Source organism: Manihot esculenta, chromosome 9 (assembly GCF_001659605.2).
Source record: "Manihot esculenta cultivar AM560-2 chromosome 9, M.esculenta_v8, whole genome shotgun sequence".
Lineage (NCBI taxonomy): Eukaryota > Viridiplantae > Streptophyta > Magnoliopsida > Malpighiales > Euphorbiaceae > Manihot > Manihot esculenta.
In genome coordinates this window covers 26,678,065-26,695,801 of record NC_035169.2, presented here as the reverse complement: position 1 = coordinate 26,695,801, position 17,737 = coordinate 26,678,065, and the positions used below count along the sequence as shown (strand labels likewise).

General features: G+C 34.4%; 1 protein-coding gene across 1 annotated transcript; it reads right to left on the bottom strand.

Moving 5' to 3' along the window:
• Nucleotides 1-12,285: 12,285 nt before the first annotated feature.
• LOC110623594 (uncharacterized protein At3g17950) lies at nt 12,286-14,346 on the bottom strand. Its single transcript, XM_021768590.2, has 3 exons — nt 14,178-14,346; nt 13,948-14,097; nt 12,286-12,857 (listed from the first exon to the last, which is right to left on the bottom strand). The coding sequence occupies exons 1-3, from the start codon at nt 14,187-14,189 to the stop codon at nt 12,384-12,386; spliced, it is 636 nt and encodes a 211-aa protein (XP_021624282.1). The 5' UTR covers nt 14,190-14,346; the 3' UTR covers nt 12,286-12,383.
• Between the last annotated feature and the right edge of the window lie 3,391 nt (nt 14,347-17,737).

The window sequence follows — 17,737 nt, the reverse complement described above, 5'->3', positions numbered from 1 at the left end:
AATAAAGGCCTCAGAAGGGAATTCAGAACTAAGAGGGGGAGAGAAACCTTCTTCAAGAGGACTGCCAGATGCTGAAGGTTCATGTCTTCGAGGTGGAAAACACCATGAAGGAAATGCTGGAGTTTATGGATGAGCTCCAAGTAGACCTGGATGAGGCTAATGCTGCAAAGGCCAATCTAGAAGACCGGGCCAAGGCTATTGAGGATCAGGTGGCCAAGCTTCACAGGCAAGTCCAGATGCTATAGGCTCAAGCCCAAGAAATCGAGCCACTGCTGAAAAAGGTTGCAGAATTGGAGAGCGAGCTCCAACGCACAGTGGCTCGTGGCGGGGAGATGTTTGTTGAAGGTCAAGATTCTGTGAAGGAGTGACTTGCGATTGTCGAAACCGGTCAAAAATAACATTTTCGATTATCAACAATTTTACAACTGTAGATAGTGGCAAAAGGATCGAATCCACAGGGAATTAATGCTCACCTATTTTTCTTATCAAGACCAAGTAAATAAACTGAAAGTAAAATAAAAGGGGGGGTTTTGAGATTGATGAATTAAACTAGAATTAAAAGCAACAAAGTAAAGCAAATAATAAAGTAAAGAAATTCAATAATGAGAAAGACTCTAGTTGAAGAATTGGATCCACTTCAGTTGTTGGGATTGATCATTGACACAAAGATTCCTTTATTTGATTCAATAAATTAGTTATAGAGGTGGAAGACGCTTCTCACCACCATATCCCTCCTTAAGCATAAATCAATCGGGGAACGTCCTCTAATTAATTACTAATCAAAAAGTTACCAAGGAACGTCTTGGGCCTTTGGCATCTAACAACTGTCAATTGCATTAAGAAATAGAGAGACCTAATTCTAGCTACCTAAACGTATGGTGATATTGCTAGATCATACAATTTCCTTAGTTTTTACACCAAGAGTTACTTGTGTTTGAATAATTCAAGCAATTACAAACTTAAAACTATCCAAACTAACAAATTATTACTTTGCAATCAAGAATCAATGGGCCCTATTGATCTAAACAATAAAACAACAATGGAATTAAGCATGAAATTGCATAAATATTGAAAAACAAAGGATAAACAGTGTATATTCAGATCTCCCAATCCATAAAACAACTAAAGTTTCACCTGATCTTCAACTAGAAAAAGAGGTTTCAGCCACTCATGGCTGAAACAAAACAAAAAAAATAAAAGAAAGAGAAGAAGAAGAAGGAGTGGCCGGCGGCTTGGAGTGAAGAGAGGTGTGCGTCGAATGGGAGAGAGAGTCTAAGGGGGCTTGCGGCTCCTTATGTGCCCCTTTTATAGATGAAAGGTATTTCCCTAGGTTTCCTTGATAAGGTGGAGCCTTCTTTTGAATTTTGAATTTTGAATGCTGAATTTTGAATTTTGAATGTTCTCCTTTAAATTTTGAATTTTGAATTCTTGGGAGGCAAGATCATCTTCTTGAGATTTGGCTTCCTCAATAAGAGAAAGACTTCTTGAAGATTTGAAATTTGAATTTCAAATTACTCTGCTAAATGTACTATCCTTATTTATCTCCTATTCAGCTACAACTTGGCTTGTGCAAATATGCATGTTCTCCTTTATCCTATTTTAGGCAGTTTTAAGAGTATTTTCACCAAATTATCTCTTTACATCATTTTATGCAAAATAAGATCAAAACCATAAAATTAAGCAGAAAAAGTATAAATTAACATTAATAACAACATAATAAAATGGTCTAAATTTGGTCTGATCAAATGCCCCTACACCTAGCCTTTTGCTTGTCCTCAAGCAAATAAACTTAGTCAAGCAAGCTTTCTTTGCTACTTGATCCTTTATTTCCACTTAAATTCTTACTCTAGACCCCTATTTTGAAGCATTGCAGTGAAGAGTGTATGCACCAAGGTTACTCTCCTTCTTTCTTTGTCTCCCTTTACCTATCATGGCTAGTATTTGTTTTTCTCAAGAGAGAGATTATACATGCATATATTTTTGTTCAGTTAAGACTTTTTCTAGCTCTCAGAGTGACTTGCCTTTACTTGAAGCATTTTATTCAGCCTTTTGCACTTTATTCTTGCTTGAAAAAGTCACCAACCTTTTGACGTGAAGGTATATATTTGTGATACCCACCCCCAGTTACTCAGTTGGTCACTTGTCCAAGTGGCTACTAGCTATGTTCATAGTCTTTTGACCATTGGAACAATTTTTAAGTTGTGCTTTTGAAGTCTTTGCCTTTGCTGAATTTCTTTTTCTTAATGAATTGGGCAAATCACCACCAATTGCTAAAATAAGTTATATTTCATTATTCACACATCTTTATCATTCTCTCTAATGAGTAATGTCATATATTTTTCACCATGGCAAGCTCAAAGATTCAATTCAAAAGGAAATTTCCAAAAATGAATAGAACTTACTGCAATTGATTCAACTTAGGTTTAAAGAATCATCACATCAATGGGGTCATGGAAAGAAAGCTCATTCAACATAGCCTATGTGTTTGAGTAAAGCATACCAAAATAGAAAAAACTGTGGCTACATGTGTGTGCAATAAAGGCAAAAATAACAAAAATGAAAAAAAATTCACCTAATGTATGCTAACTAAAAATTAAAGCTAAAAATTCAGAGATATGCACCCCTACATCTAATTCATGCATTGTCCTCAATGTATTGGAAATATTAAAGTTCAAAGGAAACTGAGTACTCCCTTGATGTGGTTTGTGTGGTGCGAAACACTAAGCAAGCTGAGAGAAAGTCTTCCTTGATTGGACATGGCTATGAACTAGTAGGGAGTCGGCTTAGGTGATCAACCACTAGATTCTCCCTCCCTTTCTTGTCTCGTGTTTCCAGGTTGAACTCTTGTAATAGCAAAATCCACCGAATGAGTCTCGGTTTTGCCTCATTTTTCTTGATCAAGTATCACAAGGCTGCATGGTCTGAGTAAATTATGACTTTAGTCCCCAGGAGGTATGGTATGAATTTCTCTAAAGCAAATACAACAGCCAAGAGCTCCTTTTCTGTTGTTGAATAGTTGTTTTGGGCAGCGTCCAATGTGCGAGATGCATAGTGAATCAAGTGAGGTGAGTTCCCTACACGTTGTCCCAAGACTGCCCCCACAGTATAGTTGCTTGCATCGTACATGATTTCAAAGGACAAGTTCCAATCAGGTGCCTGAATGATTGGGGCAGTCACAAGTAATTCCTTTATCAAATCAAATGTTGTCTTGCAACCTGCATCAAAATCAAATGCTATATCTTGCCGGAGCAACCTGCATAATAACTGTGTGATTTTGGAGAAATCCTTTATAAATCTTCTGTAGAATCCTGTATGGCCGAGGAAAGAGCGGATCTCTCTAACATTTATGGGATAAGGCAGATTTTTTATGGTATCCACCTTGGCTTTGTCCACTTCAATTCCTTTGGCTGAAACAACATGGCCTAAGATCAAACCTTAGTTAACCATGAAGTGGCATTTCTCATAGTTAAGTAAAAGATTTGATTCAAGGCATCTTTGTAGGATCTTTTCTAGATTGGCAACGCATTATTCAAAGGAGTTACCATACACTGTGAAGTCATCCATGAAGACTTCAATGATTTTCTCCACATAATCTGAAAATATGCTCATCATACAGCGTTGGAAGGTAGTAGGAGCATTACATAGTCCAAATGGCATTCTTCTAAATGCAAAAGTATCAAAAGAACAAGTGAAGGTGGTCTTCTCTTGGTCTTCTGGGGCCACTGGAATTTGATAAAATCCTGAAAAACCATATAGACAGCAATAGTGGGACTTACCTGCAAGCCTTTCCAGCATCTGATCAATGAAAGGTAAGGGGAAGTGATCTTTCCTTGTTGCTGCATTTAGCTTCCTATAGTCCATGCATACTCTTCACCCATTCTGAACTCGAGTTGGAACAAGTTCTCCTTCAGCGTTTGGTACAATGGTAATCTCAATTTTCTTTGGAACTACATGCACAGGACTTACCCATTTGCTATCAGAGATAGGGTAGATAATTCCTGCATCCAGAAGCTTGACTATCTCCTTTTTCACCACTTCCATCATAGGGGGATTTAGTCTTCTTTGAGCATCTCGGACAGGCTTGCATTCATCCTCCATGTGTATTCTATACATGCATGTGGTGGGGGAGATGCCTTTTATGTCATCTATGGTCCATCCTATGGCTCCCTTGTGTTTCTTCAGTACTTTTAAGAGGCTTTCTTCTTCATGTTGGCTTAATTGATTTCACTATCACTAGAAGTGTCTTTTCAGCTCCCAAGTACATATATTTCAAGTGGCCTGGAAAAGGCTTCAGATCTGGTTCTGAAATTTTCTAACCTGCAGTCTACTGTCTAGGCAAACAAGTGTCTGTCTGCGTTGGATGTCTAGCTGAACTGGATTCCGCTTTCTCCTTTTGTTTGGGCAATCGGAGCTCTGCTTGTTGAAGTGGTGCGGGCGGTCCATAGTCCATCTGTGTTTGATCTATCTGCTGAATGCAGCAGACTGTTGCTTTCAATTTCGGCTCCCTTTGGCTTCCTTTATTTTTTTGGCTAGCCTCCCTGCAAAAGTCATTGTTTAGCATATCATCTTAATTCATATCAAAAACTTATTGGCTCAAACAATCAATGATATCTAAACCATAAACAGGGGACATGTCATGGGGATATTTCATGACATCATAAACATTAAATTTTATTACTTCCCCTTCAAATTCCATAGTCAATGTGCCATCATGCACATCTATCTTAGTTCTGACTGTGCTCAAGAAAGGTCGTCCAAGTAGGATGTCTGAAGTAGTGTTGCTATTGTCTTCCTCCATATCAATCACATAGAAATCTGCTGGAAAAACAAGTTGATCTACTTGCACTAGAACATCTTCTAGAACTCCTTTTGGGTATACTACAGATCTATCAGCCAATTGAATGACCACTTTAGTGTCTTTAAGTGCACTTGCATTTAAAGAATTATCAATAGAAAAAGGCATAACATTAATTGATGCACTTAAGTCACACATGGCCTTTTTGATGCCCACATTGTAATTTTGCAAGAGACAACAAACATCCCTCTATCTTTGCACTTGGCTGGGAGTTCTCTCTTTATGACAGCTGTTACAACTTCTCCCACACTTATCTTTTCTTTCTCAGCAAGCTTTCTTCGGTTAATGCACAGTTCTTTCAAGAATTTTGCATACCTGGGGATTTGTTTCACAGCGTCAAGCAATGGTATGTTAATCTCCACTTTCCTGAAGGTTTCAAGGATCTCTCTTTCTTCTTTTTCTTTTTGTGATTTTTCAAACCTTTTTGGAAAGGGAGGTGAAATCTTGAAACTTACTTGCTGATTTGTATTTTGCTGGTGTACTGGTTTTGTTTGACCAATTTGTTTGGACAAACAGTTTTCTGGCTGTTTTTCTTCAACAATTTATCTTTGCACTTGTGAACTTCCATCATTAGCCTTGATATCTTAAACCTCTTTCCCACTTCTTAACATGAGAGCACTTACATTTTGCCTGGGATTAGCTTCGGTTTGGAAAGGTAACTTACCTTGGGATTCAAGCTTGCTCACTGAGGTAGCTATTTGACCCATTTGCTGTTGGAGACTTTGTACAGAATTTTCCAATGACTTCATCATCTCCTTAAGGTGCATGTCGAACCTTTAAGGTGCTGCTTGGGCTGGATTTCTTTGATAGTTTTGGTAGTTGTTAGCCCTAGCATAGCTGAAGTTCGGATGGTCCCTCTAACCTGGATTGTAGGTGTTAGAGTAGGGATTATGTCTTGGCTGGCTATTGAATCCTCCAATTGCATTTACTTGTTGGTCATCCTCATGAAGTGTAGGACATTAATCGGTTAGGTGTTCTACATGTGCACATATCCCACATGGTCTAATTTGCTGAAGTTGTTGAGCTTGTTGAGCTTGACCTATGACAAGACTTTTCACAGCAGATGTTAGTTCAGAAATTTGAGAAGTGAGAACATATATACTTACCTCATGGACTCCTCTTTGCAGTTGCTTTTCATCTCCATATTGTCTAGATGCTGCTGCAAGTGTCGAAATTAACTCTCTAATTGCCTAAGGTGTTCTATCTTCAATTGAATCTTCACATGCTACATCAATGAATTTCCTTTCGGATAGTAGCAAACCTCCATAGAAGAATTCTATGAGTGATTTATGTGAAATGTCATGTTGAGGACAGCTTGTGCACAATCTCTCTTTCCCAATAATCATACAAATATTCAGTTTCTTTTTGCTTAATACCACTTATCTCTCTTCTTATGCCTATGGCTTTAGAAATTGGGAAATATTTGTTCAGAAAAACTCTTACCATACCATCCCAAGAAGTGATTGATCGAGGTGGTAAGTAAAACAATCAATCTTTGGCATAATCATCAAGTGAGAATGGGAATTCTCTTAGTTTTACATGCTCTCAATTCGGCATGCTCTTCAGATATGCCTTGCAGCCTCATGGATGAACATACTATGTGAAATTCTTTCAAGTGCTTATGTGGATTTTCATTCTCCAAACCTCTGAATTTAGGTAGAAGGTGTATCAAACCTGTTTTGAGCTCAAAAGGGGTTGTCAATGGCGGATAGGTGATGCAGAGAGGTGCTTGATCGCCTATAGGGGCTGCCAACTCTCTGTGTTCTTTCTCTTGGTATTGGTGGCCTCATTGCTGGAATTTCTGGTATGAATTCATCATGGACAGCAGGTTCAGCATATTCAGCAGGTTGTCTATTGATTTCAGCCATCTCTGTAGCTGTTTGGTCAAGTTCAGAGTTTTCTTGCAGCCAGCCCTGGTTATGAAAGAAAAATAAATTAGTTAAATTAACTCCCCGGCAACCGCGTCAATTTTTGACTGTGCGGTTGTCGAAACCGGTCAAAAATAACCTTTTTGATTATCAACAATTTTACAACTGTAGATAGTGATAAAAGGATCGAATCCACAGGGAATTGATACTCACCTATTTTCCTTATCAAGACCAAGTAAATAAACTGAAAGTAAAATAAAAGGGAGGTTTTGAGATTGATGAATTAAACTAGAATTAAAAGCAACAAAGTAAAGCAAATCATTAAGTAAAGAAATTCAATAATGAGAAAGGCATTAGTTGAAGAATTGGATCCACTTCAGTTGTTGGGATTGATCATTGACACAAAGATTCCTTTATTTGATTTAATAAATTAGTTATGGAGGTGGAAGACGCTTCTCACCACCATATCCCTCCTTAAGCATAAATCAATCGGGGAATGTCCTCTAATTAATTACCAATCAACAAGTTGCCAAAGAACGTCCTTGGGCCTTTGGCATCTAACAACTGTCAATTGCATTAAGAAATAGAGAGACCTAATTCTAGCTACCCAAACGTATGGTGATATTGCTAGATCATGCAATTTTCTTAGTTTTTACACCAAGAGTTATTTGTGTTTGAATAATTCAAGCAATTACGAACTTAAAACTATCTAAACTAACAAATTATTACTTTGCAATCAAGAATCAATGGACCCTATTAATCTAAACAACAAAACAACAATGGAATTAAGCATAAAATTGCATAAATATTGAAAATTAAAAGATAAACAATGTATGTTCAGATCTCCCAATCCATAAAACAACAAAAGTTTCATCTGATCTTCAACTAGAAAAAGAGGTTTCAGCCACTCATGGCTGAAACAAAATAAAAAAAATAAAAGAAAGAGAAGAAGAAGGAGTGGCCGGTGGCTTGGAGTGAAGAGAGGTGTGCACTGAATGGGAGAGAGGGTCCAAGGGGGCGTGTGGCTCCTTATGTGCCTCTTTTATAGATGAAAGGTATTACCCTAGGTTTTCTTGATGAGGTGGAGCTTTCTTTTGAATTTTGAATTTTGAATGCTGAATTTTGAAGTTTAAATTTTGAATCCTTGGGAGGCAAGAGCATCTTCTTGAGATTTGGCTTCCTTAATAAGGAAAAGACTTCTTGAAGATTTGAAATTTGAATTTCAAATTACTTTGCTGAATGTACTTTCCTTATTTATCTCCTCTTCAACGGCAACTTGGCTTGTACAAACATATTTGTTCTCTTTTATCCTATTTTAGGCAGTTTTAAGAGCATTTTTACCAAATTACCTCTTTACACCATTTTCTGCAAAATAAGATCAAAACCACAAAATTAAGCAGAAAAAGTGTAAATTAACATTAATAACAACATAATAAAATGGTCTAAATTTAGTCTGATCAAAGAGTTGATCAAGTATTTTCCAATAGAGGACTTTTCCTAGATTGATGACATACTCTCTAAGGAGGGTGAGGATGAAGACGAGCAGGAGGAGAGAGACAAAATAAAAGCAATCTTTCTCACCTAGCTTCTACTGAAGGTATTATAGTTGTAGATGATAATGTAATAGGAGTTCAGGAGGAGAATACCGAAGAAATCACTCCTGCTTTGTAACTTCTTGTACTATTTTGTTGTTTAAATGAAATGTACTTTTGTCTTCGTCTTTTGTTTGGCTTTGTATTTTCGCTAAGTATAAGAGCCAATACTCAATGCATCACTCCTACAGCATAAGAATAACAAAAAAATATTTAATAATTAAGACTAACACTCTGATATTGACATGACAATTACTCGGCTTTAGGAAAAAATGCCTTTGAACTATTAGATAGGACTAATACCCAAACATCTGCTAAGTCATCTATTGGTAACTTGTCCTCTGTCAAGAATCTATATTGGAGATCCATGTATCTATTACTTCAATTGGCAAGGTCTCTTCTTCCTCAGTCATTGTGGCATACAATATCTCAAATGGTACAAGTTGGGTCAAATTTTGCTCCCTTGTTGTTGCCATCTTTGCTAAAAAATTGGCTTCTTCATATTCTCCTCTGGTTACTTGGCGCAGCTCAAAATCACTCTGCCTTTTCTTGATTTCTACAATTAGAGATTGGATTTTTCCTTCGAATCTAACAAGAATCGAGTATCAAATCTTGAATTGTCCCTAACACTAATTAACAACCAGTTGTGTGTCACTATGAACAATTGATTTGTGTATATCTGTTTTTTTTATGATTATGAGTGCTATGATCACCACCTCATACTCGCTAGCTCCTTTATCAAATCTTGGCCTTGAATGAACATCTCCCCGCCTTGAGCCACTGTCTTCTGCAGCTTCGCCTCAAGCTCTACAACCCTGATTAAAGCAGCTCGAGCGTCCTCAGCATGAGCCTATAACTCTAGAACTTATTGGTGCAACAGAGCCACCTGATCTTCGGTAATTTTCGCTTGAGTCTCAAGAACTAGATTGGAAGCTTTGACCTCATTTAGCTCAGCCTGGAGCTTATCTACTGACTCCAGGGTCTCCTTCATGATGCCCTTGACTTCATCGATCTGAGCCTTCAACCTCGAGCATTTCTCAGCCGGGAGCCTCCTGTCTATCTCTTTTGTACCAAACTCCCGCCTCAAGGATTTATGGTGCTCCTTAGCCACATTGATGCAAATAGCACCCTTTGGAGCAGAGTGCATGGCGTTATCAAAAAGCTCATCCGTCTCGAGCTCATTCAAACGGTGGTGATCTACGAGCCTCAAGACACTTTCGATTAGCAGGAGACTCAAGGTAGGATCATCAAGGAGGGAAGGTGCCTGGTTTAGTGCCAATGCTAGGTGCTAGATGCTCGGAGCCAGGAAGGTTTGACTCCATGCTCGCAGGACCAGTTTCAGATGAGGTGAGGGCAGCAGCAGGAAGCTCAAAAGCTAAGGCAGAAGTAGAAGCATCCAGCGCAGAAGACTCGGATTGAAGGATAGCCGACTCTTCTACCATAGGTGGGGGTGGGGGTGGGAGAGGAGGAAGCATGATCACCTCTTCCGTGTTGTGAGCGCGCTTAGCAGGAGGACTAGTAGTCTCGGCAACAGCCTTGGGCAGCACGCGCCACATCAGCAAATTTGCTTCGAGACCCAACCATATCTGCAAAAAGGGAAAAGTAAGTATGTAAGGCAGTTCAAAATTTAAAAAAAGGTAGAAAAAGAAGTACCCTAATCTCTAGCCAAGGAAGTGCCTTCCTTAAGGTTAGGAAGGCCTAGCGGATGAGGATCAAGGAGGAAGGTATCCGGTCAAAGATGGTCAAATGCTTTCACCCGCTAAAGTACTATAACTCTTCATTTTTACGGGTATCCAGCTGATATAGCTGGGAGAAAAGCGCTACATTTGGTTCGATGTGGTTATTGAGGCAGGCGAACCAAAAAGCCACTAGGATCCTCTAATTGTTGGGATACAGATAGGCAACCGAAAGCTTGTGAAACCGAAAGACATTTACGAAAAATGGGTCCATAGGAAAGCGGAGACACACCTTCAATTACTCCTCAAAGACCATAATAGTATCCTCAACAGGGATCTGGTCAGTCACGCGAAAACCCAAGGAAGGAGCAAAGACACGGAAAGCCTCTCGAGGAATTTGATAAGTATCATAGAGACGGTCTACATCATGCATCAAGAGGACAGACGAGGCATCACTAATCAAGCCGCCTTTACTTTTCAGAGCCTCCCTCAATGGAACGATAGGGGTCAGGACACAAATGGGACCGTCGAAGGAGGAGCTAGAGGTAAAATCACCGCTAGGGGAAAAGGAAGAAGAAATATTCCTGTCCATATTGAAAGGAAAAAAGAAAACAGACATTACCAAAAAGAATATACGCAGAAAAGAAGTTGCGAACGAGTTTTTCTGAAAGCAGAGGATTAAAGGAGATAACAAAAATAGTATTTGGGGAAGAAGAAAGGCTTTTATAAAACAATTTTGACGGCAAGTTTTAAATACGGCATGATAAGCAGTGTAATTATTATTGAGGGGCTAGATAGGCGAAATGGTGTAAGTAGAAAAAACCAATCTCAGGAGGCCACGTGCTCCAGGCCTTGAGAACAGCTGTCTCCTTTGAATATAAAGAATCGAAGATCAACGGGGAGACCTCTAATAGTACATAACAATCGCCCAAAATAAACCGTGAGCTATCACTACGAGATAGGTCCACATAGAAATACAATCCAGCCTAAAGGAAGGAAGATCCGGACACCTCAACACCCGGTACATCATCAAGATTCACCCTTCCTGCGATAGGGCGAGTCTCACCACGAAGTTATCGTTTGCAGGCACAACCCAACATATCCCATTACACTTATAATCGCGGGATTACCAACTTATTAGCTAGCAATATCACTTATCAAGCAGTTGGCCACATCACTGCCGGATGATTAAAAAATACTATATTTATATCCACCTTCTTACAGTATAAAAAGAGAAGAATTAAGAGATAAAAATACATTATTCTCTTGGACAAAAACTCTAAGCAATTCATTATATTCTAACTTTAGTATCGGAATGACTGTCATAGGCACCCACCACCATTTTAGATTCTCTTCCTTGATCATATCATCAATCTAATCTTTGGAATATCACTTTTAATAGTTTTATTTTAATTTTTTTAATTAACCGACTTAATACTCATGTTTACAAAATTATATAAATAGACATAATTTATTAAAATATACGGTAACATAAAAAAATAAACTATATTATTTTTTTTATCGCACAAATGTATTGTTTTCAATTAAGATTATATTTTTATAAATTGAATTATTAGGTAGCTTTTTAGTTCCAACCACCTAAAATCAATATTTTTTTTAACTGAAACCCTTATAATCATAATTGAATTAAAAATATTATAAAAGTTATCCATTACAGAATTGAAAGTTTGAATTTAAATAGAAAATCTATTTAATTAAAATAAAGATTTTTATCTCCTAATTTGAAATAAAAATTAAAAAAAATCGTATCATTAATAGATAGAAATTTAAATTCAAATAGAAAACTTTTTTAACCAATCAAATCAAAAATTTTAAAGTAATAATAAATTATTATGTTATTTTTTAAACCAATCAAAATATTTTTTTAAAAAATCATAATTTTAAATTTAAAATGAAAACAGTAAAATCTTATCCATTAATAGAATGAAATTTAAATTCAGGGAGAAAACACATTCAACCAATCAATCTAAAAGTTTTAAAAGATAATAAATTATTATGTTATTTTATGAACCAATTAAAATAAAAAAACTTGTAATTATCTAATCTAATTAATGGTATTTAGGCTTTTAACTTTTATATTTCCACTTTTATAGATAGATATTACACTATAGATTATAGATTTTTTTTATTTCCTTAATTTTCTCAATTTTTTTTTTTTCATTATGGGAGAAAAGAAAAAATGGGTTACTGTTCCCAAATCGCTGTTCGTTTGAACAGTGATATCCCAAAACACAAAAACCAGACTTGCAATACAATGAACAAGTGAAAATTAATTCTAAAAAGAAGTTAGAACTTTCCTATGCAAGACCTGCAATGTGATTAACAGAACCCAATAAAAAATAAACATAAAGAATTGTTCAACAGGAACTCATCATTCAATAAGTTGTCCACACAAACATGTAAACAATAATGGAAGTCCATACCCATTGCGATGTTCTAATAATTCTGTGTTGGATCTTCTCCTCTCATTCACCCCCATTGAAGAACTTGATTGAGGAGCAATTTGATCACCGACAAAGAGGGACTTCGTGTTTGAATTGGGTAGAACTGGGGAGAAATCATTAGGTCCATATGCTACTGGGATGTCTCTTCTGTGAATGCTGGCTGCTCTCCTCTCTTCTTCAAGAAAGTGACCAAGAGAAGGAGTGTGGTTTTTGTTATCAGCATCAGTGCTCAACTTTGAGCATAGTGAGAAGAAACAATGTTTTGACTTGCAATTCTTCTGGTCTCTTAATGTCTCTGCTGTTCTTCTCCTAGTTGACCTTCTTGAGAGCTCCAGAATGCTAGAAACTCCAATGAGGCTCCCAAGTGTAATGCTCTCGTCATGGAAGAAAGATGCAGTAGACTGAAATTGATCGCAGGAAACAATTCAAAACAAGAAACCAACAATGCTCTATTGAATAGATATCGAAACTTGAAATCTTAGGCACAACCGAGAGAAAAGCCAGCAAGTAGCTAGTAGCTAGACTGGATTTAGAAGTGATCCTTCAAAAATCTAATGTTGAAAAACAAGAAGCAATGCCAAAAATTCTCTGTTAAGCTATTGATTTGCGAACCCATGTTAAAAAAATTAAGAAAACTTATCCTTGAGCTCACTTTTCAGTCTCCAGTAGTTTTATGTGACTTTTAATGCAATGAGCATTATCTAAAGCTCCCAATACCTATATTCTAATAAAAAGTAAGGGAGGCACTAGGTAAGAAGTATTCGGTTCAAACTGAAAAAATCGATCGAATTAAATTGATTTAAAAATTTAGTTCGATTTTTTATATATTTTGGTTCGATTCGGTCCAGTTTTTAATTTTAAAAATTTCAATTATTTTGGTTCGGTTCGGTTTTGATTAGAAAAAAACCGAAAAAACCGAACCAAACTGATTAGTGATAATAATATATTTTTTCAATAATATAGAGAAATTAAATCATATTAAAATTAAAATATTTTAATTAAATTTTAAAATATTAAAAATAAAGTGTAAAAAATAAAAAAAAAATTATTAAAAATCGAAACCTATCAAACCGAACCGAATCAGACCGGTTCGGTTCGATTCGGTTTCTGACCAAAATGGTTCGGTTTTCATAAACACTAAAATTTCGGTTTTTGGTTTATTCGGTTCGGTTCGGTTCGGTTTTGAACCGAACCGACCGAATGCTCACCCTGGGGAGGCACAGTGAATGAGTGCAATGCAGAGACAGAGACCATCATAATCTACCATGTGAAGAAGAGCCTTTGAGAAAAAAAAAAAAAAAAAAAAAAAGGGTGAATCACTGAAGCAGTTTCAACTTTGCTTCTAGCTGTATGAACCCAGAAAACAAGAGAAAATTCGAACGCAAAGACGCAAAATAGATGTGAATGTTTGTAGAAATGACTCGTATACTCTTACTAGCTCGTTCTGAACCTAATTTAGCAATCAGAGAAAGTTTAAAGATGACCGCCGACCTCTGTATCAAGATCGGAGGAAGAATCGGTGATGGAGCTAGGAGAACCAGTGAGCAGAGTGCTGAATGAAATTGATCCATTGAAATCCCGATTCCTTAGCAACTCAACTCTTGCATTAACTGGTCTTAGGCCAAGAGGCCATCCATCTTCCTGCAAATGTAATGTAAAAAGAAAATCAAACATGTTGAGTGAAAATATTCACGGAATAGGAATTGTGTCATACACATTACCTGCAAAGCCATGGGCCTGTGTTGTGTATGCCAAAAGGGATTGATTGGCGTAGGAAGAGAAATCCAGTGAGGTGACCAGAGAGAGAAAGAGAGGTTTGAGAGCACACAGTCGGGCAAGAAATCTTAACGAAAGAGGCCGAAGCGAGGTTGAGAAATTGCGAATTGCGAGGCGAAAAAATCTGAAATTAAAATAATAAATGAAAAAAAGGAAATTATTATTAAATATAATAATCTATTTTAATTTTTAATTATTTAAAAAAAAACTAATAGTGAATTCAATTCAGATTCTTTCTGATAAGGCTTTTCTTAATATCTTGATTGAAAGGTTTTTATAAATAAATACATTGGCTAATTATAATCAAATTAGTTATAAGTGCATTTCAAAAAATTTAAGAGTTATTAAATTTTACTTTTTTATTTTTATTTTTCATTTTAGAAAAAATATATAAATAAATAATATTAAAATTAAAAATCGGTTGTTAATGCAATCTGTTTTTCACTTTTAAAATCTTTTTACTATTAACTTTTTAATTAATTTAAAGAAAAATAAAAATACAATGATTAAATAATAGCATAATAACACATGAATTATTTACATGAATAAAAAATGAAACGTTATCCTGAAATGAAAATAAAATAAGTTTAAACAAAAAGAAACGAGTCAAAAAGAGCAGAAGAAAACATGGGAAACGTTGAAAACAGAATGAGCTCTTTTCACACGCTCAGCAGCATTGCCTCTTCAGAAGAGTGCAAAAGCAACGAAACATAAGCAGAAGAGAAGAACTGAAAGTAACGGCTTACCATTGTTCGCTACATTTTGGCCTGACTAAGGGTCAAATTCGGTTCAGAATCAACCGTTTGATTTGATTTACAGATTAAATTAAAATTAATTTAATTTTTTATAATTAAATAAACCATTTTAATTTTTTATAACTAAATAAATTTAATTAAATTCTTATATTTTTATTTAAAAATTAAATAAATTTAATTTAAATTTTTAGATATTAAGTTCATGTATTTTTATTAAAAGCTAAATAAATTCTACTGTAATATAATATTATTTTTTAATAATAAAATATTATTTTTTATAATTTAAAAAATCAAATATTTAGCATTTTAATTAATATAAAAAAATAAAAATATATATATAGAAATAGTAAACATTTTTAAAATTAAAAGAATGAAACTTTATTATAAAAATATTTTATTTATAAAAAATAATATTATATTAAATTAAAATTTATTTAGCTTTTAATAAAGTATATAAATTTAATAAATTAAAAAATTTGAATTGAATTTATTTAAATTTTAAATAAAAATATAATAGTTTAATTGGATTTTTCTTTTTTTTGTTGAAAATTGGATATGGATGGAAACCACCTTGTGTAAAAAGAGGAATCATGATAATACAACACTAAAAAAAAAAAAAAAAAAAACAGAAGAAGAGGAAAATTCTGCTTCGTTATTATATCAACGCTTCTGTCCATGTCAAGCAGTGCCTACCCTTTATCCGGTACACAGGCTTTTCAGAAATAAATATTTTAATCATTAACAAATTGGTCATTTTTTTAAATTTATTGTTAATTAATTATAAATTGATAAAATTGACTCAAATTAAAAAAAAATTATTATAAATATTAAAACTATAAAATTAAATTATTATAATTATTAAAACTAATAGAACTATATAGTTATAAAATATAAAATTAGAAGGATTAAATTGTTATAATTAAATAGTAAAATTTAATAGAAGAATTATTTTGTTAATAAAATTAAATTTTAATGATAAAAATTAAATTGTAAATTTTATTAAATCTTAAAAATTATATAATAAATTATCATAAATTTTTTTTATCTAAATGATTTGTTTCGGCTAGCGAGTTAATACAAATTCAAATAACTTTGTTAAAAAGTTTAACTTATAAACTAATTATCGGTAATGAATTAAACAGTATAACTATTTATTATTAGACTAAACTTAAATAAGAGTTTAACTTATCGATTCTTATTTTATAATAAGCAAATTTATTGAAATACTTATGAGGTGTTTGCCATTTAATTCAACACTTGATTTCACTCTTTTTTTTAATGGACTGTATTTGAGTTTATTAATATTTTGTTTGAATTCAAAGTAAGACTCGAGCTCAAAAAAATTTTACAAACTAAATTTAAACTCTTTAAAATTTGGTTTAGCTCAATTCATTTATAATTTTAATCTTGATATCTTCTAGGCTTGTATGTTATTTATATTTCCTATTGTATCAACAAATTGAATAATATTTGCATGAGTCATAATAATCTTTTAACACCTTTTGTTCTGTTATCAAAGATAATTTACATTACTAATAAAGCTCAAGTTTACAATACAAGGAAAAACCTCTACATTCAAATAAGAACTATAAAGTAAGGCTATTGATAATTTTTTATTTTGTTTTTTAAAAAAAAAGGAAAAATCATGGCAACTCCATAATGGAACCCTAGACTCGATCTGAATCATTATGACCCGCATACTAAATCCACCAAAATAAGAAAGTAATGTCATTCACAAGGCTTTTTTCTCCGGCCACCTCTTCAATAAACTGAATAAAGAAGATTGACTCTCTAAAAAATAGACAAATCATAACAACCAAATGAAGCAATGAGGGAGCCAATAACATCACTCAAGAGAAAAGAGGCCTTAGACATGGTCGTGGTATAGAGCAAAGAAACGTGGTATAGAGCAAAGAGACACATACAAACTCTTAGAACTAATAATGTAAAATAACATAGACTTTAACGTAAAACACTGTCTTTTTAAGGATATGACTCACTATATTGTTGTTGGATGTAATGGCATATTCTTTTTAGGATTAAATAAAACCAAAGGATAGAATTATATACAACAAATATAGAATGCCCTAAGAACAAATGGAAAAATATAAAATTTAAAATGAAAACAATGAGACATTATTTTGAATTTCAAAGGTGTTAAAAGTGCTTATCTTTTGACCATTTAAAATTTTTACTTTATTTCGGGTAATTTTCTATTTATAATTTAGAGTTTTCTCTAAATTTTTTTTACTAATCAAATTTAACTGATTTTGGTAATTTATATTGAGACCGTAACTCACTCTCTAGAATAGGAAACATATTCTAAATTTATTCACTTTCTATATTTATAATAATTTTAATCGATCTCTATAATTTAGCTTTGTAATTTAGCTTCTCATATACTCTATAGGCAAAATTGTATAAATATCATATAATACCAGTAAATAAAATTATCTCTCTCCTTCAGTTCCTTTACTTGTCCATTATATGTTATCAGAGTACTAAGTGCCTAACGATAATTTTTCTTTTTTATGGTTGACCAAACCAACTCAACAACCTTTCCTCCAACCATCGCCCCAACCTCCTTTAATGTCATACCTCTAACCTCTGATAATGGGGGAGAATTCATTGCTCTCAAAAAAATTTTTAAAACCTATGGAATCTCTCACTTCCTCACCTCTCTCTACACTCCTGAACATAATGCTATTGTTGAGCGATGACACTGCTACCTTATTGAAATAGCCCTCACC